The sequence below is a fragment of the Dreissena polymorpha genome, chromosome 13 (genome assembly GCF_020536995.1).
Source record: "Dreissena polymorpha isolate Duluth1 chromosome 13, UMN_Dpol_1.0, whole genome shotgun sequence".
Classification (NCBI taxonomy): Eukaryota; Metazoa; Mollusca; class Bivalvia; order Myida; family Dreissenidae; genus Dreissena; species Dreissena polymorpha.
The window spans coordinates 4,771,381-4,788,316 of NC_068367.1; the positions used below are offsets into that span (position 1 = coordinate 4,771,381).

At 30.8% G+C, this 16,936-nt stretch overlaps 1 protein-coding gene across 1 annotated transcript in view; it reads left to right on the top strand.

The window, feature by feature from the left end:
* Positions 1-897: 897 nt before the first annotated feature.
* The window catches only part of LOC127855888 (proteoglycan 4-like), a 59,853-nt gene continuing 43,814 nt past the window's right edge, over positions 898-16,936 (top strand). Inside the window, exons 1-2 of the mRNA XM_052391781.1 lie at positions 898-987; positions 1,653-1,847. Of these exons, the coding sequence (XP_052247741.1) occupies positions 898-987; positions 1,653-1,847 (285 nt within the window). The remainder of the gene's footprint in view (positions 988-1,652; positions 1,848-16,936) is intronic.

Below are 16,936 nucleotides of genomic sequence, written 5' to 3' on the forward strand. Positions count from 1 at the left end.
AAAACCCCCACTAATATCCCAGGTACAAACAACGCTGGTCCATTATATCAACCAATGATAGCTTACTTTAAATCATAACGGTTAATACAGTGTGTGATTTTGAAAGGATTATAAATGGGTCAGCTTTATTTGTACCAGAAGATTAGTGGGTTTTTCCAAAAAGTAGTTTTTTTCCGGGATACATGTATTACAACAGTTGATTGATTTAAAAACCTGGTCAGCCAGATTATTTTTCCCTCTCTTTTGCATTGTGTTCTGGACAGTCAAAGTGTCAGCAGTCATTTTTTGTTAGAGCTGAAGATTTTTATATCTTCATTTGTATTACTTCTTACCAGTTTTAACCATCACGAGTCAGTGAGACAAGAGAGGTAGACAGACTGATGTAAAAGCCCAAACCACATTTGGGCTTTAAAAGTCTTAATCCAATCTACAGGGAATTGTGTAACCCTACAGTGTTTCACCATGAACATTTTCTTATGAACTCTATTATTAAAAAAAAACATTTTTAAGTTGTGTGTGTATACTGACCATAATGAAATTAGACAAGTGAATGACCTCCCCTGTGACACGAACATGGAAAAACTTGCTCGTCTTTAAAATATATTTATGTGCGTGAATAGTGATAATTCAGTGATTTTGGAAGGATACGTCGATTTGAAAAACACTTGGTAACCTTTTTGGACATTTAAATCTACTTATATACAAAGACAATAATCAGAAATATGGCTTTTAATATGTCGTTCATAGTGTAAACTGTTGCACGGATGGGCGACGCCATTTCTACTCATGTAAAGTCGTATACGTGATGAGTAAAAGCACGAGGACATATGTTTACATAAGAAGATTAATGTACACGGACTATCGCCTATTTCGGTGACTATACTGCGCAAAATAGATATGGCAAACGTCGAACAACCAGTTACTCAACTCGACTCAACAGAAATCGCAGAAATCGAAGATGCGAATAAGAAACGAAAAGCAGCGAGTGTAAGAAGCGTGAGTGAAGCTGACACGAGTGTAGTAGTAGGCGAAACAAAACAAAAAAATTCGAAGCCACGTAGAAAGAAATCAAAAATAAATCCGGTAAATGAGGTTAAAGATATCAGTGAACAGAGTGATACGGAGGTAGAAGATGAAAGTAATTGGATGAGAAAAGAATTGGCGGAAATCAACAAAAAAACTCAGTAATATGCTGACTAAGAATGACAGTGGGCTGAAAAACATGATGAGAGAACTAATTAAAGAGATGAAGGATGAACTGTTAAAATCAGTCATACACAAAATCGAAACACTTGAGGGCAGCATTTTTGAAAAACAGCAAGTAAACGACAAGCTCGCAAATGACGTTAAACGACTAGAAGAAAAATTAAATAACGAAAAAGAAGAGAAACAGCAATTAAAAATGGAAATGACAAAACAACAATTAATACATGATGAAAAATTAAACGAACTCGAGCAATACAGCAGACGTAACAACATACGGCTATCTGGCTGTGTAGATAAAGAAAGAGAAACAGCTGAAGAATCAGTGAACATAGTATTGAAAACACTTAATGCAAAAATGCCGACAATCAAACTAGTCAAGGAAGACATTGACATAGCACACAGAGTAGGAAAGTTTGAACAAAATAAACACCGACAAATTATTGTAGACTGCAATCCCGGATGAAGAAGACCCAAACAATGCGCGAAAAAAGAACCTTAAAGGCGAGAAACTGTATATAAACGAAGACCTGACAAAACTTAACCAAGAGGTGTTTCGAAGTGTACGACTGAAGAGGAAAGACCTCATACAATCGACATGGACCAATGAAGGCAGCATAAAATATAGAGACTATCAAGACCACGTACACACACTACACTTTAGTAACTTCAAATACTGGTTGGAGTTACCATGGCCATAGAAGTCCACAGAGTAGTTTAATACTATGTACAATTATACATGTTTCTCTAGTTAAGAAATAGAATGCCTGTTTTTTTTTCTCCAGTATACACTAATGTGAGTTAAAAGCTTATTACATCAAGTTGTTTATACAATGAGAAACACTCAACACGTTTAAATAAAGTATTGTAATTAAGACAACAAATAATGTCAAATATTGGAATTATATGTAAGCTTTGAAAATTACAATCCCTTTATGACGATAAGAGTCTGTAGATGTTTAATATGAAGGTACATACACTGTAAAAGTATACACTAAGTTAAAATTAGCATACTTTACTTGCATCACGAGGCGAAATACACAGCTCTTTTTTTTTATATATAAATCAGAAGTGTATGTTTTTTTTAAATAATTACACTAAATAAAAGCGTATAATTTTTAATGCAAAGTAAAATAGTGCACAACTAAAAGCAAGTAAGATTGGTTGTGTGCGGATGAATATGTTTGTGTTGTGTGTTGTTTTTTTATTCAGAAAGTGCATGAAATACAATACCAGGCATAAACAAGAAAAGCCGGTGTAACTGGTAACGTGATTTTTTTTTACCATACACCCCCAAGGATATTCTCACAATTTCGTTTTCAATGTGAGAGTAACCTTTTTTCGTTCATTTTTTAGAGGGGGGGGGGGAGGTGTTATTCATTAAATCTTTAAAATAAAAATATGCCTGTAAATAACATTACTAACATCTTACATTAATTTAGCATATGTCCTTTATGAACCCTTAGTCAATCTCACAGTTTTTTTGTATTGTTTTTTTTTCGATGTTAGAGTGACAAATAGGGTTAGCATATGTATTTTGTTATAAAATTTGATAATGGTGTGGATTTTTATAAAAACACAAAGTAAAATCAATGACAAACTATTGAAAGGAAATGTAAATTGTTACATTTCCTTCAAATGTGTATCTATGTATCAAATGTATATCAAATTTGTATAATTGAGAATATAATGAATAGTACTTACCTTTAACTGTATATGATCTTTCTTTTGATACATTTGTGCTATGTTCAGCTTTTAGTTTGAACCTTGCTCTTAAAGATACCTATACTATATAGTATATTGCTGCTAAGTTTATATAGTATAACACCTTAAAGAGTCTTTTTTATGCTTTAATTTGAACTTTAAAAAAGGAGATAAATCTAGATCTTAATAGGGTCAAGCATATACATCATGTGATGCAATTTGATGATAAGTGTATGGATTTTTATTAAAGCTCAAAGTTTAATCATAGACAAACTATTGCAAACAAATGTGAATTTTATTTAAACAAACATTTTTCATGATTGGAACATATCGAAAAAGCATATTTTCATACTGTGTTGTACACCATTGCTTAAGCTGTGGTAACCTTTTTATTTTATGTGAATCTAAATCAAATGTCTATAATTGGGAAGATGCTATATAGTCTTTTACTATATCTGTTTATGATGAAATTGTGTTTTTTTTATACAAGTATGCTATTTTTTGTCTTGATTTTTCGACTTTACTCAAAAAAATACCTTTATTGTGTAGTACACTAGTTCTAAGGTAATATAGTATAACACCTTAAAGAGTCATTTTTTTATGCTTTAATTTGAAATTAAAAAGGAATATATATATAGATCATTTGCATAAGAATAATTGTAAACATGATGAATAACATTTGTAGACATTTTAATGGTAAATTATTTGTTAATAAGTATATGTAGTCTTGAGATACACAAGTTAAAAAAATGACACCATAATGGTTACACATATAGATTATAATTAAATAAAACTTTTTTATGTATACTAAACTAGATATACAAATAATACTAAAACTGCGTTGAACACTCTGCTTAAGAAACTCTGCATGATACTATATCTACATGTATTTCATTTTTATGATTAATTGTTATTGTGATGTATATTATACACAATGTAACTTATACCATCAATTAAGTACTTACACATATGATGTTACAATATCGTGATGTAATACATTCTTTTAACAGAAAAAACAACACGCTATTAAAACAATTAAAACGAGCACTGAACACATATTCAAAAAAACAAATAGTCTAACTACATTGGCATTACAATTAATTTTTTTTTTATTCACATTAACTTCACATGATTATACACAAATTGATTGAAGTGAATAGCTGGAAAAATACTCTTGTATTAATAAGTAAAACGCCACAACTGCTTGTACAGTAAATACTTACATGTATAGAAAGAATGAATAGTAATGGGTCGCTAACACCCTTGTTTTGAACGATTCTTTTTATAATAAAACAGGTCAACAAATAATAATTTGGTAGCACTAAAAATGAATCTTTTTACACAATTGAATGACTGGAAGCTCTCTGACTGGTTCAAATCAAACTACTATAAAGTAAAATGGAAACAGTAATATTATCAATGAATGTTAAAGGTTTAGGTAATAAACAAAAGTGGCACGAAATCAAACAGCGAAGGAGTAGCAATCCTCATTAACGATACACTGCCAGTAAAAATATTAAATTACAAAGGAATTATACCGGGTCGTCTTCAATCCTTTACACTAGAAATCAATGAACAAAGTCTTACGATTATTAAAATTTATGGGCCTAACAATGACGACACCCTTCTTTTAAAAACTCTAGCTAAATTCTTACAAGATACTAACGCAAATATTTTAATCGGGGGTGACTTTAATACTGTTTTAGACACTTATTTAGACAAGAAAAACGGCCGAGCCGATACACATAAACATTGTCGAGATAACTTTAATAAAATTATAGACGAAAATAATGTAATCGATGTTTGCAGAATGCAAAATTCTAATAAATGTCAATTTACATGGCACTCTAACGGTTAACCGCCAATTTTCAGCAGACTTGACTTTTTTCTTATCACAGATACATTATGCAATATAACAAAAAGTTGTATTATTCAAACAGGATATAAAACAGATCATTCAAGTGTTATATTAAAAATGAATTTCATATCACAAAAACGGGGACCTGGTTATTTTAAAATAAACAACAGCCTTCTGTTTAATACCGAATATAAATCACTAATTAAAAACACATCACAAGAAGTTTTAAACAACAATAAACACTCAAACGCAAACACTAAATGGGAATTTGTAAAAGGAAATATTAGAAATGTAACTATAAAATTTGCTAGTCAAAAGAAAAAAGAAGATAATCAACAAGAAAACGAACTAATTCAAGAAATAGAAGCTCTTGAACAAAACTTGATACGTAAGGATAATATAGACACAGAAGAATTATCAAATAAAAAAATGTTATTGGATAATTTAAGAGACAAAAAATCAACAGTATATTACTACGATCAAAAGCTATATACGTTGAAAGTAATGAAAAAAACAGTGTTTTTTTCGCAAACCTAGAAAAAAGACACGCAGAGAAGAAAACTATTAAATGTATAAAAGTAAATGATAAATTTATAACAAATCAAAATAAAAAATATTAACAGAAGAAGCGAAATTCTATCAATCCATTTATCAAAAACAGTATGATAAAACATCAATATTGATTTCTTTAACACACCGATAAACCGCCTTAGTGAAAACAATAAAAATATGTGTGAAGTTATCCTAACCGAAGAAGAATGTGATAATGCCTTAAAAGAAATGAAAAATGACAAGAGCCCGGGCTCAGATGGACTTACGGTAGAATTTTGTAAAACCTTTTGGGATGACATTAAAAAACTTCCATCGAATCAATAAACTATTCATTTGTACACGGACATCTAACTGACTTTTAAAAACAAAGCATTATATCACTAATCCCTAAACCTAACAAGGATACCACTATTTTAACAAATTGGCGACCAATATCATTACTTAATGTAGACTACAAAATAGCTACAAAAGCGATCGCTAATAGAATTAAAAAAAATATATCTTAAATAATAGCACCTTCACAAACAGGTTTCATAAAAGGGAGATATATTTAGGAGAATGTCAGACTAATTTTTGAAATAATCGAATACCTTGAAAACAAACAAATACCCGGTCTTTTTTTCAGATGTTGAAAAGGCATATGATACTTTAAATCATGAATTTATGTTAAAGTGTTTACAACATTTTAATTTCGGCGATGATCTTATCCGTTGGGTAAAGCTGTTTTACCATGATATAAGTAGTATTATTATGAACAATGGATACATGTCGGAAAGTTTTAAGATAAAAAATGGCGTTAGGCAAGGTTGCCCTCTCTCATCGTCCCTGTTTGTAATATGTATCGAAATGTTGTCTAATTATATTGAAAAAGACCAGAACATTAGGGGTATTGTTGTGAATAATATAGAAATAAAACAGTCGCTCTTCGCATACGACGCAACCTTTTTCAACAACGGTAAACAAATTCTTTTCAAAATTTGGTCAATGTAATAACACAATTTGGGAAAACATCTGGATTAAAGGCTCTATAAAGGTCACAAATCCTATTATTATGCATATCAACTGGTCTCATTTTGACCGGATTTCAGTTACTCTTGCATAAAAACTAATAACACAGCTGAGATACAACGTTGACAAGAATTATGGAAGATAAACCCGTTTCATAATTGGAAGAAATGTTTACATTTTTGCAACTAACGTGATGTGTAGCCTCAGAGCGTTGACATATGCTAAAAATAGCCGAAAGAAAATTCAATTTGAATTCTATTTTCACAACTTTTACCAGCAGAAAGTAACTTATTAGATCACTACAAACGTTTTAACCATTTAGAAGAGACCAACTTTGTGAGTGATACCGGAAAACGTTAAAAGTTATCGTTATATTTTTGGTGACCTGAGTCACTTTCACTTTCTCTTTCGCGAGTAAACAGCGATGTAAATAAACTGATTGTTTGTAAACACAATTGACTTGGAGGACATTTTATTTTGAGCTCGAAACAAGTTGTATTGCTCATTTTTTTTATTATTATGTCCAATAGCATATATATATTGTTTTTTGATAACCTTTATAAATAAAATATGAAAAAAATATTTAAAAATCTGTCAATAATTACGTATCTTCCCCTTTATAGAGCCTTTAAACTTAACAATTCAAAATTAACAGTTTTAAGAGTAGGGCTTTTCAAGAATGCTACAATCCGTTTTTGCAATGATCACAAATTTATTTGGACATCAGAATCTGCAAACACTCTTGGCTTATCCTTTTATAATTGTAAAATAAAAAATATGTCCATGAACTTAGAACCAAAATTATGTGCATTCAGTTATTGTCTTAAACAATGGCACCACAGAAAATTGACCTTACTAGGGAAAATTACAGTAATAAAAACATTCGCCCTACCAAAACTAGTATATCCATTCTCTGTATTACCAAACCCTCCTAAACACACCATACAAAAAATTACTAAGGAAAATTTTAACTTCTTATGGGATGGTTAACCCGACAAAATAAAACGCAGCAAAATAATAATGAATTATACAAATGGAGGCCTTAAATTAACAGACATTGAAATGTTCATAAATTCTATAAAGGGATCATGGGTTAAACGACTGCTTACAGAAAATAACAGTATGTGGAAGTGTATATATGATACAATCCTACAGAAATACGGAGGAGAATTACTATTTGAATCAAATTTACAAACTAAAGATATTAAACGTATATGTAAAGAAAACGAATTTAAAAAAAACATAATTCAAGGATTGAATACATGTACAATTGCTATAAACACAACTTCAGCAAACATATTATATGGAATAATAGTAAAATAAAAATTGAAAATAAAACTTTGTACTGGAAAGATTGGCACGACAAAGGAATCGTATTTGTCGATCAGTTAATTGAATTTCGCGTGAAGAAATTTTATAGCTTTACTGATTTCAAATATATCTTTAATGCATCAGACAATGACTTTCTTAAATACAATAGTCTTATAAATAACATACCTAAAGACATATTGGAACTTGTAGACGAGCGTTCTCTAACAGGATCAAGGAAAAAAATCATTACTAGATATAATCAAAACTTCGTACCAACCAAATAAATTTTTATACAATCTTCAGCTATCTTAAATAAAAAATACAAATTCGAATGCGGAAAATAGATGGCAAAATATTTTTCAAAATAAAGAGTTAAATTGGGCAAAGATATACACGCTAGTGTTCAAAAGTTGTACGGACACAAATTTAAGATGCTTTCGATATAAATATATTATGCGTTTAACTGCCACAAATACATACCTCTTTCGGTGCAAACTAACAAACTCTAACTTATGTGATCTGTGCAATGAATACGATGAAGATATTGAACACTTGTTTAAGAAATGCCGGGTAGCACAACATTTAATGAACAGATTAGCGGACTACATGTATGATAAAGGCATTTTATGATATTTTAACTACGAATTAATTTGTTTTGGACAGATGGAATATAATAAAAACATGCAAACAACTAATTTCATCATTTATTTAATGAAATATTAAATATTTAAATTGAAAAAAAATGCACCAACCATATGATTTCAACTATTTCCTTACATTCCTAAAATTTCGCTTTGATATAGAACAAGAAATAGCCCTAAAAAACGATAATCTCGAACAATTTAATACAATTTATCAGAGATTACTTGACGGTCAGTTTTGAGCTTCCAGCTTCTCCTTTTTTATATTTCTTTCTTACTTTTTACTTTCTTTTGTTTACTCTTCATATTGCATAAAGACATAAATAATAACCTTTGGTTAAACCACAATTATCACTATTTTTCCATGCGGAGTGGGTATATTTTGATGAAAAAAAACAAAAACATTCTATTGTACGTGCATATGCACCCATAACTGTATTGTTATTTTGAAGGAAAAAATGTTTGCAATGTATGTACATGTATAATGTTTGTTTTTTAGTTATATTAAATAAAATAAAAGAAATTAGACCAGTGAACCCAACCAGACAGACACTATATTACATATGAATGCTCAGATAATTATGTGCTTGATTCAACATGAACCTGTCAATTACTGTGTATTAGTTGTTCCAAATGCCCCACTGTCCCCACAGTCTTCTCACCTATACAGGTTGGGGCACCCAAAACTGATAATATGGCCTTAAATGGCACCTTTTTGACACGACCCTTACTTGTCATGTATTCTTGCCTAGATTTCTTTAAATACTTTTTAAACAATACAGTATAGTGAAAAAATCTTTTATTTTCCATTGATATAAAAATAAAAAAACATAAAAGAAATAATTATTTAAAGAAAAAAATAATTGAAAAGAGTCTAGAGTAGACCCACAATTGGAAAACATTACTTGTTGTTAAATTCACGAACTTTGATAGCTAATTCATTTGATTACCAATTGAACTTTTAAATATGAAAGACAAAAACAAAAAAACTGTTCATGCAGAAAGGAGACAAGTTAGAAGTAACTATTAAATTAATAGCCAGTAATCTCATTTTTTGTGAGTGTCAGATATAAAGTAACCTAAGAACAGATTTGCTTCATTGTCAATATCAGAGACATAACACTGCATGCATTTTATTACCAATTAAGGCTTAGGGGCCAGATTTATGACCCTGGAAAACACAAGAGTTCTGTTTGTCCATCTGCTTATCAAATAGATATAACAATAGATAAGTTAAATACTATGGTAACTACAATAGCAATAATACTTTAGTAACAGATGTGATACACTGAGATAAAGATATTGCCTTAGTCCTTATGTATTTTAGGCCGTTTCCATAAATCATAAAGAAGTAATTTTTAACAGCTTTAAAGATTTTTTTTACAATAAATAACTCAAAAAGGTTTATCAATTACAGAATAATTATTGATTGAATATAAAATAGCTCCTTTGTGATGTTTAAATGCTACAATTTTAAATCAACCAGTAATGACCATTATTGACCGGTTTTAACAGGGTATTGACCGCCGCCCCGGTCAATACTCATTTGACTGGTCAATATGCCAACCCCGATAATAACAACTTAAACTTAAGTTATCTGAATATTCATAATGGCTAATTCTAAAGTAGGTTTGAAAAGTTTTCACTGTTGAAGTAAATTTACTGAAAACATGTATTGAAATGTACCAAATATGTCATTTTATACAAAACCTGTCAAAACACTATGACTTTAAACCAATGAGATATGTTTTTGGTAAGTTAAAATGCATTAAAAGTTTTATTTTTTATGATCAGATTTTACTGTAATCAATATTGATGTTGTATTGAAGGCACAACAATCACAACTGGTACATACCCTGACATATATTTTGCCAATGCATGCATTTTTTAAATATTGCACAAAAGAAATAATATGTGTAGTAGCATACTTAATGATAATTGCAAATGCCAATTGTCTCAAATGATATGCAGCATTCATGGAAAATGTACATTAATCACAGAAAAAAAGATTCTCATTTGAAATGAATTAATTAGTAAAAATATGTTGTTGTTTTTTAAATATTTGGCACACGAGTATAAATATAAACATGGTAAAAACATGATGTTGATTGTTAAATAGTTATCTAGAAATGCGACAACTGAATACAAGTTACAGAGACCTGTGTTATTACCTCTAAAATCATACTGTACATTCCAAATTATTAATCTGTAAATGAAATTATAAAAATACTACCTTCTTTACAGAGGACATTGCTGATGTTCTTCTCATGATTGGACATTCCATTTATAATTCAGTGACGCACTAAACATAATCAAAGATACCCTTCCAGTAAATTGAATTCCTGTTAGGAATCTCCTTGATTATGTTACATTCTGTAAATTAAGATGTGTAAGCTACAATACACATGCCTGCGTTCTCAGTATTATCCATCCATGTTTTCCAGTTTGCCCCATGATTCCAGTTTAAAATATATCTGACTAACCTTTCGTAAAAGATTTACTTCAGTAAGAATCATCTGTTGTGTTTTAACAAAGAGCATATCCAGCACAGCAAAGCATGGTCACAATAAATTTCAAAAGAATCAATAGATTGAACTTCGTTAACATTTTACCTTGTTTTCTCGTCGCGATTTCGCAAACAGGGAAAAGAACTGTGCTCTTTGTAAGGTCCTTCTTACGGATAAATGTATAAATATTTACAGAAAGTTTGTTCGAGAAAGCAAATTAAATCTACTTAATGAATTTCTTCAAATGATCTCTATTAGGTCCGCGCAATCATCCGACTTCTTTTTAGAGAGTATTCAAGCATAGCAACTAAGTTTTACGCTACGTTCGGTTTATAGAAACGCACTTACGCATTTAGAAAAACGTTCGTAACTTTATACGTACGTACATTTTCGTCCGTAAAGTTACGCATTGTACAAGAAACGGTCCCCAGGAGATTAGAAGTAAATTATGAGACATTCGTATTTTTATTTCTTGGCACCTTATTGTTAAAGTTTCAAGCTACAAATATTCATCGAAAAGCATACTCTTTAATTGTGTTATAATGAATGGGGTTTTTAATTAATCAAATAGATTTGTTTATGCTCAGGTTGCAGTTTTATTAATATGTGTATCATGTCTGTTTAAGAAAAAATATTGCAACGCACGCTAATCGACGTTAGTTTTCTATTTTGACTGATTAATGCTGAACAAAACAAACCTGATGCACAGTTGTCTCCCGTATAACCGGCCGGACACATACACACGTACCCGTTGAGAAGATCGCTGCACGCGCCACCATTCCGGCATGGGGCACTGGCACATTCGTCCATTTCTACCGAAACAAAAATACTTACAGTCCAACGTTAATGAACACAAATAAAAATACTCTTAACAGCAGTTATATCACATAATGCAACATATATATTTTCAAAACACGACATGATATTGTTGTGTGTTTTCACTTTGAAATTATAACTATGAGTATTTAAAGTATACGTGTATTAAACAAAATAATGCGGAAATATCAAATACGTGTTTTAATAAAAAGGTGAACTTCGTTAATGAAAATGTTACATAGCTTTTTGTCGGTTGTCTATGTTATATGTTATATTATATATAACAATGTTGGTTATCTAATAACAAAAACGATGCATTTCAAAATATACACATACACTTTAAACTTAAACAATAGGTGAACTTTGTTCATTGATATGTAACATAGCTTTTTGTCGGTTGTGCTTCTAATATTGTGCCTAATGTATACGTATGTTTGCTATCTAATTACAGAAAGAATACACGTGTGTCTTTGAAAATATATATATACACTTAAAACTAATGCTTTGTATTTGTAAAATTAAAGACCTTGTTGCGTTAGTTAAATACCGGGTGGGCAAATATTGATATAAACTATTCCGATGGACTTAAGAATATAAGAAGAAGTTTATCAAACATGAGTATTTTATTTATATGTGAAAGTGTCAATCTACGAACATTAATTGAATAGCAGAGTCTTATATTTTAAAATTATGAAGGTGTGATTTAGTCTTATAGATTTGTTTTTGTACCATTTGCAATTATTATTGCTGTTTGGTTCGTGTGTTTTATCAACCAATACTAAATGCACGTTAATATGTGTTTGATTTTCTATTTTCACTGATTCATGTTTAACAAAACGAACCTTGGTCACAGTTGAGTCCCTCCCACCCGGCCGCACATGTGCGCGTGTAGGCGTTGATAAGGTTGGTGCACGTGGCTCCATTCTGGCACGGATCATTTGCACACTCTAAGCGAACAATCAAATACAAATAGCTAGCAATGCAATCTGATGATTAAGGGTCTTTAATACAATATACATATTCGAAACTTTTAGTCAACCTAAGAGTATAATTTTCTCTATATTTGAAACGCAAACAGCCGACTGCTACTTAACAGAAACAGGTTTTGAAAATGTGTGGGACACGTATATCATAGAACCATCCAGGGTATCTTGTGTGAGTTGGAGACAATATTTTGCAATAATATTTTACTATATTTCACCGTAGAAACCACTAGTATGACTCAATCTGCTGAAACTTTAGTAGAACCTTAAAATTAACACTATCTAGACCAGAATGTAATTCAAACTAGGTAAAAACAACTTGAACATCAAGTCAAATCATATTACCTCTTCAAGCCAAATTTACGATTCAATATTGACGAAATTTAACAAAAAATGTATATCATGGCAATATCTAGGCCATGTTCGAATCTGAATCAATGGAAGTCACCATGTCATATCTAAGGAAAAAAACACAACTTAGATGTACTTAAATTGCGAGCAGCTTATCAATGTTCTGTGCAGTCCCTCATTCAAATTGCGAGCGTTTTTTTTTTAATTAAAAGCGACTGCTCCAAAGGCATCATGACACAATTCGAATTGGTTATGATCAGCGCACACAAATCTCCAATTGGAAAATTAATGCAAAAATGACTTAGTCATTACGCATCAGATCTGGTAAATATAATGGAATATTTACAGGAATTGAAGATAACATATAATAAATTTATGTGGAAACAGAAAATGTTATCTCGTCGATTCAGTTTTGAGAACATAATAAATTAAAGGGACAAAATGGTAATTTAAATAAAAATTACACCGTGGTGATATTAAGATTTATTTTTGCCAATTAGATCGCAATTGTCTTAAAAATAAGTATCCAATGGGAGGTTGACGTTGGTAAACCTCATTACTTGAACTTGATTCCCTAGAGACCCAGTGACTATCTTACACAGGTCCATACATAAAACGAGGTAATTGTTTAAAATATTAGTACAAACGCGTAGCTACTGGCAGTTTTACATATTTTTTGGCCTGTGAAACATATTTTGGTAAGTCGAATGTGTTTCCTTTTCTATAAAGAAAGTTTGAAAATACCATAAGGTGTGTTAAAATGAATCAGCGACGATAATGTAATATTGCGTACATGTCATATCTATCAGTAATTGCGTTTAGTTCAACAATTCATACAGCTATACTCAGGACACATATTTTGCAGCAAAAAACACATAGCAAACTCATACTATGATAATTACAGTGGAAAAATATAATATAATATAAACAATCCAGCGGTAGAGAATTTTTTCAACCAAAATACTGTTACAGTGTCCCTTTAAGCGCAAACACAACATGTAATATTTCTTCATCAAATATGTGCCGTGACGTTTTCTTGTAAATAACAATCTCTTGCAAACTGCACGCAACACGACCTACAGACACTTATTTCCTAGTTCAACCATTAAAATTGAACTGGCGTGTGTCGTCTTTAAAATTTACACTAAGTAAAGACAGCACTATCATAAATATCAAATACGAGTGCTAATGCTAGCCAAAACCTTTCGAGTATAATAAGTTAATAACAACAAGTCTGACTTAAATTATCCACTCGTCAACATAAATCTCGTCAGTGTAGCCGAAAGGCGTTCGCCGAAGGAATCACTTTATAGGGATGTGCCATGGGTGCAGCATTTTATCGCCATCTACTATAACGTCGTGACCAACGAATCACGGCAAATTAAAGCAATTTGGTATGTAGAGATAATCTGAAAGATAGAAATAGCAGGTTTAACGTATAGCTATTAAAGTGATATTATGCGCATTTTTCACTGTTGAATTGAGCTGAACATAATTAACAGGTCAAAAGAGTTAGTTAAAATGGGTTACCTGACAAATTATTTACAACTCATCTTGCTACCAGTTGTTTATAAAAAATATATATTATATTCGATATTTAATATGACTGTCCCTGTCCTCTAAGCCTAAATGATCCGTAAAACAAAATGGTGTTTTTGTGTCGTATGAACGAATCTGCACTAAAACTAAATTTAGATTCACATCGCTCATCGAATCATTTCTGTCGTCAGTTGTCAAAACGAAAGTACGGTTGATAATTAAATGCAATATTTTTCTCTTTCCGGGATATTGTTTTAGAATGTTGATGCTGCATTAACAAATATAAGTGTATATGAAGTGAAAATGCCAAAAATAAACAACGGTTGCGATAGACACCTATAAACATAGCATATACTGTAAGACGCTCATAATATCACTTTAATGCGTGTTAGTGTTACGCGTAATTTTGCGCCAATGCAATGTTGTGTCAAGGAAGAATAAGTAGATGAGAGAGAAAATAGAGAGAGAGATGAATAACTACCCTGAATAATGTTGTCAATTTTGTTTTTATAGAAGAAAATAATTATGATCATAGAATCAATATAAGCCCCGTGATCCCCTGGTTGTTGCCGGTTTTGACCACATGTTCTCGCTTTATACTTCAGAGAATTACCGGTATCCTTAATCTGAAATAATGAAGTTATAACAGGCATTCGTTTAAAATACATTAGTTTCAACATTTGAGATGTATTATCTGTGAATGTTTAATGGTGAAACCAATAACATGTAATAGTGTATGTTTAACAACGTTACGTTTATTTGGGTTATCTGTTAAATATTCTTAAACAATAGTTTTCAAAAATAAAAAAGAAGAAAAACGGTTTACGTATTATACAGATCCTTTTGGACATTTTGTTTTAAATGTTATGTTTAAGATTATATGTATATCTGACGATTTTTTTATACGACTTTGTACTTTTCTGAATGCTGCCGTAAACTTACAAAAATAACATACAAAACAAAAGTTTCGAATTTGGAAATGTTTTCGTATGCGATCATGTATGGACAAGTTCATTTCTTCGCAATTCTACTTAAAAGGTTTTGTTTGTGTATTTTCATTAAACTAGGTGGTGTAAGACATAAACATGCGTTTTGAAGTGCATTCAGATACACGCGTCTTGCTGTGATAGTAATATCAGAAAATCCCACATTTCACCGCCTATGACTAAATGCCACGTTTAAGACGCAATTACTTTGTGTCAACACAGTCAGATGTGTTCGGGGATCAACGTCACTCAGCAGTGTTATCTGAACGCTGCATGCAGTGAAACGATGCGAGAATAACGTGAATTATTCGCTCGCAAAAGTATTTCTGACTGTTTTTTGTGGGTTTATTTCTACGAATATTTCAACTTCAAAGGCAAGAATAACGAGAAGAGACAAGGGGCTTAACTTTGACTAACATAGAGTGAGAACTAGGAGTAGCCTCCCAGTGCAAACTATTCAAAACAAACATTTATTTGAAAGGCTATCACAGTTATTTTCTCTTACATATCCGTGCCATAGCCAGAGGTACATTAAACCGAGGCTTTTATATTCGTTATAATAAATAAATAATCAATGATAAATAAATTAATAACTATGTATATATATATATATATTATATGATATATATATATATATATATATATATATATATATATATATATATATATATATTATTTATAATAGATAATATCAAAGCAATTATTAATTTATTCATTCATTAATTCACTTAAAAACTCACTGATGCATCCATTCATTCATTAACTTACTCACTCTTTTATTAATAAATTCTTTCATCCATTTACTTACTCATTCATTCATTCAAATATAAATTATAAATTTATTAGTTATTACATCCATCAATCAATCAATCAACCAATCAATCAATCAATCAATCAATCAATCAATCAATCAATCAATCAATCAATCAATCAATCAATCAATCGATTTATGGATGTATGTATGAATGATTCAATGATTGATTGACTGATTCATTCATTTATTTATCGATCATAAGATGAATAAATCAATCACACTCTCGTTCTCAGTTAATATAAATAATTTTATAAATGTGCATCCTTCAGTATTTATAGTTTAGATTACAAGCATATTGTATCGGTAAAGAGAATACACCGTTGGAATGTTCCACTCTTATTTGACGAAGGACTTGAGTGAATTGGATGGTATGAAATGTTGTCATTACTAAGCAATTCTTTGGGATTGTGTTTCTCAAACAAAGTTTACAATTAGGTTTTTCTAATATGAGAAGTAATATATTTGTCTATCTGTTTCATTAATATATAAAATGGCCCATTTGTAGTGCATACCCGCTACAACTTGAAACAGACGTGTTCGCGTTATTACCATTTTATTATTATTTGCATGTACTCAAGATCCTTGGTTTCCTTTCCCTCATTTGCTCTTAAAATGTAATCATTATCACGATCACGTTAACACACTTCTTCTGTTCCCATTCTT